Source organism: Chelonus insularis, unplaced genomic scaffold (genome assembly GCF_013357705.1).
Source record: "Chelonus insularis isolate UGA/USDA-ARS -01 unplaced genomic scaffold, ASM1335770v1 contig_422_pilon, whole genome shotgun sequence".
NCBI lineage: Eukaryota > Metazoa > Arthropoda > Insecta > Hymenoptera > Braconidae > Chelonus > Chelonus insularis.
Window position 1 is genome coordinate 177246 of NW_023276573.1, and position 8366 is coordinate 185611.

Here is an 8366-nt window from a genome sequence, read left to right on the forward strand (position 1 = left end):
TCAAAAAAGACTGTTTATCTAAAGCTAAAATATTTTTGACAGTTATGTGAATTAAATATTTTTTAATATTATATAATTTAAGTTTTTTTTAAAAAAAAAGTACTTCGTTCATAATAGTTTGATGAAATCTTTTGTTTTCGATTATGTATAAAATTTTATTGAATAATAAGTATCAAATTCTTTTGTAGATACTATAATATTAATTTTTTTTTAATTTATATAATTTTGATTTTCATTGAGTAAAAAGACTTATTAATGTGATAAAAATTTTTTCGTTAAATCATAATATTAAAATATAAACAAATGATTTACATGTTGAATTGACTAAAATGTATAAATAAATTAAAAATCTATTCATCTGTGGATCACATGGTTTCAATTTTGTCATAACCTATATTTGAAGGACACTTGTAAATAAATAATAATTATTAATAACAAATATATGTTATTTCTTATAATTATATCTGAAATTATAATATAGAATATTCGTAAAATGATGTCGTCATCATCATCATCATCAACATCATCCGATGTTCCAATTTGGATTCATCCTGAACAAGTGATGCAAATGCATCGATTAAAGATGAAAAAGAAAGCCTTACAAGCACGAATGAAAAATAAAGTTGGATTAGATAAACCCTCTTTGGACATAACTGTTACATCACCAAACAAATCGAATACTACTAATAAGGCGAAAAAAAGGAAAAATCCATTTTTAAAGGATGAATCAGATAAAAAATTTAAAGATGATGATGTGATGCTTATGATGGATACAAGTACAGATTCAGTTTTATTTGATTTAATGAAAATTCAAAATAACAAGCAGTTGAAAGATAAAACTGAATCACAATCTTTATCATGTTTTTTATCAGAATTAGATGTTACAGACAAAGAAGTGAATAATAAAGATAGTTTAAAGAAAGGGACGTTATATTTACCAATTGACTGGACATTAAATACAAAAATGCGATTTATGTCTTTAAAACCATTTGCATGGAATGTAAATTTAAAAACAAGTGAACAAGCATCTGGTACAACTGGATTTGTACGATGTATTAACACAGGAGAACAGCAGACAACTTTAGATACAAGTCCGAATGCACGGTAAGAATTTTTATCATAATTATTGATAGTATTAATATTTACTACTGTTATTTGTAGATTTCATCAATGTTGTTTAGTTTGGCAACATCCATCCCTTCCTTGGATTGAATTATATCCTCGTATGAGAAGTACAATGAATTATAATAAAGTAAACAGCAAATTAGCAAGTGATTCACTGAATCTAGTCAATAATCAATTAATTAAAGATGCATTATATAGTGAATGGACTGAAAGTTTTAGATCATTATTCCATCTTTTACGTGCACAACAATGCCCATATTTTTATGTCTGCGCAAATACATTTACTGCCCTTTTTCGAGCTGCCGGAATTTGCGGTATTTCAGAGGTTCATGTTCTTTTAACACCTACAACTCGAGGATTCAGGCAGGCATTAAAACAGCAAGAAATTGAATTTACTATGCCATTAAAAATAAAAGAAGATCAAAGTAATAGTTTTAATTCGAATACGATGTTACAAATGGAGAATAGAAAAAATCCTGATGATGATGGTGATGATGATGATGATTATGATAATGATAAAGATGATGATTTCAGTGATAATAATGAAAATGAAAAGGATGATTTATTAGAAAGTTTAGGTATTGAAGGTTCAGAAATGAAAAAAATAAATAAAACTCAAAAACGCAGTGATATGAAGAAAGATAGTCAAATTGACAAATTAAAACAATCACTTATTTATGTAAAAGGAGTTGAAGCTCAAGCTTTATTTAATTTTTTAATAAATTGTAAATCCGCAGTAGCAATAACTGGTCCTTTAGCTGGAATACCACCAACTTTATTAGCTCCAGTTGCTTTTTATGGTGCTACATTGAAATCATTAAAGGTAATTACTATTAATAGGTGTAAATGTAAAGAAGTGTGTAATAAATTAAGTAATTGATGAAAATATTTTTCTTAGGTTCGTGAAAGTAATGTATGTATAGACAATGATAAATTTTATTCTTTAGAAATAAAAGGACCTATATTACCACATACATTACCATCTCTTTGTTTATTAATGAAGTCAAGTCAATTAGATCAGTTTTCAGTTAGTTGTGAAAAAGTTTATTCAACAAAATCATTTACTGATCTAAAATATGGATTAAAAGGTACAGGAAATTATTATATAGAAAATATTGTATATTTTATCAAATAAGTAATTAATATTTTGTGTCATTTTTTCAGATAGTGGTTTACTGGATGAGAAAGAAAATGATAAAAACCATCAAAGTGTATTTAGTAAAGAAAATTTAAGTGATTGTGGTTTGAATGATCAATTATTGTCCCATTTTTGTAGTTCTGATCCAAAACGAATTCAATTGATTGAAAGTTTAAAGTATTCTATTAGTGATGGATATATATGGTGTTGAAATTTCTTAATGACAAATATTGTATACAGTAATAATAAACAAAATGTAATAATTTTCGTTAAATATAATAGTAATTTACATATCCCATAATAATATTGATATGTAGTAAATATTGGAAAATGTATATGTTGAAATGGTGATGGTGGTAGTGACAATAATATTGAATTTTCAATGCTGGGAATTCAGGGAGCAGAACGCCCTTGGGTGGGGACCATCCCCGACGTGTTATCCCTAAAAATAACGAATCAATAGTGCTGCCGTCTTTTAGTGCTTATAGTGGCCCCGCAATTAAGACACGTTCATATAATGATAATAATAAAAAGAATAAATTTAAATAAAAACAATGAATTATTAATATAAATGGTTGTTTAGACATATAACATATTTATATACATATATATGAACAAAATATATGTATATCAATGTTATTGTTTTAATGCAAAAAAAAAGACAAAGAGATAAAAAATGGAGAAAAACGACTCAATGAGATATTAATAGCTAATAGAATTATAATAAAATTATAATTGTAGAGCAGTCTTATGTCTGTATAATGTTGTATTGAAGACATTTATGTTATATAAAAAAATATATTCATTATTGATATGTAATAATTGAAGAGGGTAAATTTTTAGATAGCAGTATTTATATTATAAATATAAAATCGTGGAAAAATGTACACTAGGGTTCGGGAATGAAGTAATGGAACAGTACAGTATATGATTTTAGGCATGGCGTTATAGTAGCGACGTGGGGGGTGAAGCCGCCCCCCCCGTGGGGTTCTGCCTCTCCCTGCGACCCCCGGCGACCGTAGTTGCGTCCCCCTGGGTTGATATTAGTCGTAGTTCAGCCTTGGCAAGGGAGCAGCAAACTGTGTACCCCTTGTGCGTTCTAATTGTGTTCAGTTACACTAGATTGTTTTTAACATTATATGTATAGAAAAATTTTAAATCAAAAGTTTGAAAACTCTCATTTTTGAAGAGAAATAAAATATTACTGAATAGTTAATTGAAAAAATCTACTAAGTGAGATAAAATGTAAGCACAAATGTCGATTTTTTATAATGATTTAATTTATTTAAGAATAATTACATTAATATAAAATTATCTTGATATGTACATATATGTATATAACATATTTACATGTATATATTATTTTATTAAATTTTATATTTTCAATGGCAATTGAAATGAAAAAAAATCGTATTTTGGAAATTTTTTAAGTACATGATATTATTTGTGACGAATTGAATTGTATACAAGTGTGTGCCAAGCGATATTAATAGAAGACTTGAGTGCACACTTGGTAGTTCTATACAATAAATTAGACACAGAAAACGATATTTTATACAAAACGTAATATTTAATAAAAAATAAGCAATAGATATTGTTCATAAAATGGTAAAAAGTATGATTAAAATGGAATTCGTATTATTGATCGAATTATATATTAAATAGATAGAGGAAAGAGATATTATTATAGTCAATTTTAATACAAGATTGTAGATAATACTTAAGAATTAATAAGAATTTAAAAAGATGTATTTATTAATGAACAAAATAGTATTTAAAGAAAAAAAAAAACCAAAAGGTTATTGTAAAAATAGGGCAAAAACTTTATAAATACAAGCAGAGGACAGCAACAACAAAATTATGGATCGTATAGTGAAAGCTCAGTTTGCGCATGATCGCGTAGTTTTCTCTAGATTTTTTCACCCCACTTGAGCTGTTTACAAACAAATATTTCATATAATAATTGAATAGGATAACATTAATAAAAATGTAATATTAATAAATATATATTATTTTATTTTTAGATAAAATTTGATAAAAGATGGGAGATAAGACGTTTAATTTAACATGGAATAATCATTTAGCAAATCTTTCAGGCCTATTTGAAGGTCTATATAAGAGTGGATCTTTAACAGATACAACTTTAGCTTGTCAAGGTGGTATGCTTCGTGCTCATAAGCTTATTCTTGCTGCTTGTAGTCCATATTTTGAAAGAGTATTTAAAGAACATTATGGTGAACAACAGCCGATATTTATAATAAAAGGTATATTAATAAAAGCAGAGTTATGAATAGTGTATAATTATAAATATGTAATAAAATATTTTTACAGGTGTTTCAGTAGAGGAAATGGAATGTCTTTTAGATTTTATGTATCGTGGATCTATAAATGTAGCAGAAGAACATCTTCCATCACTCATAAAGACAGCTACAGATCTTGAAATACGTGGATTATCTGGTGATAATAGAAATGAAAGTAATATGTATTCTCGAGTTGAAACAAAGTATGATAATAACAATCATAATCATCAGCATTATGAAAGTAAACATCGACCATTAGATTATAGAAAAACGCAATTTTTATCAAAACAAAATAGTAGTTGGGTAGGAGGTATTAGAATGGAAGAAATTGAGGTTGAAGATGATCCAATGGTAATGGAGAATCATGACGAAAATTATCAGGATCTAACTGTATCGAAAGGATCACAAATAGTAAGGACAATTTATGAGGTATAAGGTAACTGAATGAATAAGAAAAAAAATATATATATATATATATATATTTTAAATGTTTAGCGATATGTACCACCACCGATATTTAAACAACGTAATTATGGTATAAAATGCGATATGAGTGGTGGTAATAGTGGACACAAACAAATAGGACAGGTAATGAAGAATAATGAGGCGAGTATAAGAACGTCAGATGTATTACCGAAAGATGAAGAAATGATTGATGAAAGGCTAATTATTGATAACAACGGAAGAGTGGAATCAAATTTTAATGAAGATCCGACGGTACCGGCAATTCAAATGAACGACGAAGCTGTAGATCAGAAAAATGTAAATATCCATATTAATATTAAACGAAAGAATAGTTGTAATTTAAGAGTAATGATAATTGACGTTTATTATTGATAAAATTTTTCTAGGATTTACAGTGTAACGAAACATTGGATGATTCGGAAAGTTTAAAAACAGTGGAAATAAAAGCAGAGGTTGATTGTACAATTCAAAATTTAGGAAAAAAAGAACGTAAGGTTGTTGTACAACAGCAACAGCCGCAACAGCATCGAAGGCAGCAATGTAAAGCTCAATATAAACCATTTCCGTGTGATTTGTGTACATTAGCCTTCACGAGAGCATCTCATCTTGCAAGACATCGTCGAGTGCATACGGGAGAACGACCTTTTGCATGTAATTTATGTCCACGTATGTTTGCACGTCAAGATAAATTGAAGCAGCATTTGGATTCACATTATCAGTGGCCAAAAAGGAAAACATTTAGTAATTTTGAAAATCAAAGTTGGATCGATGGGAATGGTAGTAATAATAATAACAGTAGTAACAGTAGCAGAGGGAAACGTGGTAGGCCAAGAAAGGTAAATAATGTGAAAACATCATTGGTAATGGAACAACAAGGAGGTGGTGATAATTAAAAGGAGAAATGTTGAATATTATTGTGCGACAATTGTAATCGAATGAATAAGTTAATATTTGGATAATAATAGGGATAAATGATGAAGATTTAAATAATTTGTACATCGGTATGATTTATACAAAAGAATCTTGAGTGATTCACGGTACTGAAAACAATTAGCAGAGTAATCCGAATTAAAGAAACGAATTGAAAAACCGAAAGAAGTGATGTAGAAAGGGGAATGTTTTGGAAAAATATGAATAATTCGTTTTGGGGAGAGTATTAATATGATGATGGTAGATGTGCAATTATGTAAGATTATGATGTGCAACATATAAGATAAAAATCATAAAACATTTAATATTAAGAAGTAAATGTAGATGATAACCGCAAGTGAAATAATATAGATGATGTGCAATGATACGTTTATGAATAAAATGTAAATGGTTTTCGTAATGAAAATGCGGAGGGAGTAAGTGTAATAATTAACGTTTAAGGAGAACAATAAAGAAATGAAGAATTGATGTGAAATAGTTTACTGTTTTCTATATATACGAATGATTTAATGAGTGATTGATGGGTAGTGAATGTGCATAATTTAATAGTAATTGAAAGTAGTCGAATGGAGAGATGTTGTTGTCATGAGTCCATTGATATGGTTGTGGTTGAAATCGGTCTTTAAATGCGGAGTTATAAGCGAAGAAGAGAATTATCGATGAAGGGTACCATGAGCCGTTGATGAATCGGGTAGTATGATTAGTACAGGAATGATGGTGATATTGTGAGGAATAGGAATATTTAGTGGGGATAAGTTAAGTATGAGTGGATGTAGTAGATGGAAGGGGTGAGGAAGTGGATAATGAGTATACGAATTTGAAGAATCGACATTTTGACTCGGAAAGGGGATAAAAAGTTGAGACAGGTAGACCGGGGAGATTGTCGAAGAAGATTGTGGTAGGTAGTGGTAGTTTGATGAAGGAAATTGTTCGGATATGCGGCTAGAGAGAGATAAGAGTTACAGGCTGCTTTCTGTATTATCTAGGCCTATTAGTTTTCGTCGAGTGGCCAATATGATTACTTCGTAGGAACCGTCCTTATGTACCGTCCAAGTAAACGTAGTGTAGTTTCACAGAAGAAGTACCTGAAGTACACCTTTATCTTGGTAGACTATCGGCGTCTTGGAGAATAGTGTTGTGACATGATTCCTTCGTAGGAAGATAGTAGTGATGTCATGTCTGTGTAGGAACGGTTTATGGTATGAGTAGAATGTGTGCGGATCTGATAGGGAACGACCTAAATTATCTTATATTTATTGTAGACTATGGAGTTGTTGTAAAATGGTGTAGTTGTAAGATTTTTCAGTAGAAACGGTTTCACGGGACGTAGATGAGTGCAATTATACTGAACGATGATCCGAAAAAATAGTTTTTGTAGACTATGATCTGCTAGCAGATTAGTGTAGCGATGTGATTTCTCTGTAGGAATGTTCGAAGTGGGTGTAGATTAGGTGTAGTTGCATTGAAGGATGACTTAAATGATCTTCATCTATTTGTAGACTATGTACATGTAGGAAATCGTAGTGATATGATGTTTGTGTAAGAACGGCGATGTTATGAGTAGAATGTGTCCGATCATGTTGAGGAACGATCTGAAGTAGCTCATATTTTTAGTAGACTGTGTTATTATTGTGGAATTGTTTAGTGTTGCGGTTCCCTTGTAGGAACAGTCGTTTTCTACGTAGAATATGTGTAGTTTTACGGAGTAACGACCAAAATTACTCGTTTTTTTGTAGACTACGTTTGGTTTGTAGAACAGTGCAGAGGTATGATTGCTTTGTAGAAACACTCACTCTTCCGTTTTACTAAAGGACGGCGTAAAGTAGCTCATCTTCTGTGTAGACTGTGTGTTCTTTGTAGAATGGTTCAGTTGTATGATTTCTTTGTAGGAAGAGTTTCTTTCCCGTAGATTATGTGCAGTTTTGTAGAATGACGACCTAAATCACCCCCTTCTTTTTGTAGACCGGGCTCTCCCTGTAGACCGGTTCAGTGATATGATTCCGTTGTAGGAAGAGTTTCTTCTTTCCGAGATTATGTGCAGTTTGTAGAATGACGACCTAAATCACCCCCTTCTTTTTGTAGACCGGGCTTCCCTGTACCGGTTCAGTGATATGATTCCTTTGTAGGAACGGTCCCTTTTTCGTAGATTATGTGCAGTTTTGTAGAATGACGACCTAAATCACCCCTTCTTTTGTAGACCGGGCTCTCCCTGTAGACCGGTTCAGTGATATGATTCCTTTGTAGGAACGGTCCCTTTTCCGTGATTATGTGGCAGTTTTGTAGAATGACGACCTAATCACCCCCTCTTTTTGTAGACCGGGCTCTCCCTGCAGACCGGTTTAGTGATATGATTCCTTTGTAGGAACGGTGCCGACAGAAGCATTTATCATACTAGTCTCTATCTCTAG

The 8366-nt window shown here is 30.7% G+C and overlaps 2 protein-coding genes across 5 annotated transcripts; both read left to right on the forward strand.

Moving 5' to 3' along the window:
• Positions 1–106: 106 nt before the first annotated feature.
• On the forward strand, positions 107–3200 carry hd (humpty dumpty). 3 transcript variants are annotated; one of them, XM_035087945.1, is made up of 7 exons: positions 107–145; positions 482–776; positions 873–1104; positions 1162–1948; positions 2024–2213; positions 2290–2837; positions 3107–3200. In XM_035087945.1, the coding sequence occupies exons 1-6, from the start codon at positions 122–124 to the stop codon at positions 2472–2474; spliced, it is 1713 nt and encodes a 570-aa protein (XP_034943836.1). In that variant the 5' UTR covers positions 107–121; the 3' UTR covers positions 2475–2837; positions 3107–3200. The 3 variants fall into 3 exon arrangements, with proteins under 3 accessions (XP_034943836.1, XP_034943834.1, XP_034943835.1); XM_035087943.1 differs by lacking the exon at positions 3107–3200 and having other exon boundaries at positions 482–1104; positions 2290–2815; XM_035087944.1 differs by lacking the exons at positions 107–145; positions 3107–3200 and adding an exon at positions 244–410 and having other exon boundaries at positions 482–1104; positions 2290–2814.
• A 111-nt stretch (positions 3201–3311) lies between these two features.
• On the forward strand, positions 3312–6063 carry LOC118069675 (zinc finger and BTB domain-containing protein 14-like). Of its 2 annotated transcripts, none has more exons than XM_035087946.1 (5): positions 3312–3508; positions 4288–4527; positions 4595–4992; positions 5059–5325; positions 5415–6063. In XM_035087946.1, the coding sequence occupies exons 2-5, from the start codon at positions 4305–4307 to the stop codon at positions 5919–5921; spliced, it is 1395 nt and encodes a 464-aa protein (XP_034943837.1). In that variant the 5' UTR covers positions 3312–3508; positions 4288–4304; the 3' UTR covers positions 5922–6063. The 2 variants fall into 2 exon arrangements, with proteins under 2 accessions (XP_034943837.1, XP_034943838.1); XM_035087947.1 differs by having other exon boundaries at positions 3314–3508; positions 4595–4974.
• Positions 6064–8366: the final 2303 nt, after the last annotated feature.

What these genes read in the sequence shown, in the direction of transcription:
- hd (XM_035087943.1), top strand. Translation starts at nt 122, where the DNA reads ATGAAATCTTTTGTTTTCGATTAT. An exon ending in AATCTTTTGTTTTCGATTAT is followed by an intron (nt 146 to 481) that starts GTATAAAATTTT and finishes ATTATAATATAG; the next exon opens with AATATTCGTAAAATGATGTC. An exon ending in CTACATTGAAATCATTAAAG is followed by an intron (nt 1,949 to 2,023) that starts GTAATTACTATT and finishes TATTTTTCTTAG; the next exon opens with GTTCGTGAAAGTAATGTATG.
- LOC118069675 (XM_035087946.1), top strand. Translation starts at nt 4,305, where the DNA reads ATGGGAGATAAGACGTTTAATTTAACATGGAATAATCATTTAGCAAAT. An exon ending in GCCGATATTTATAATAAAAG is followed by an intron (nt 4,528 to 4,594) that starts GTATATTAATAA and finishes ATATTTTTACAG; the next exon opens with GTGTTTCAGTAGAGGAAATG. An exon ending in AAGCTGTAGATCAGAAAAAT is followed by an intron (nt 5,326 to 5,414) that starts GTAAATATCCAT and finishes AAATTTTTCTAG; the next exon opens with GATTTACAGTGTAACGAAAC.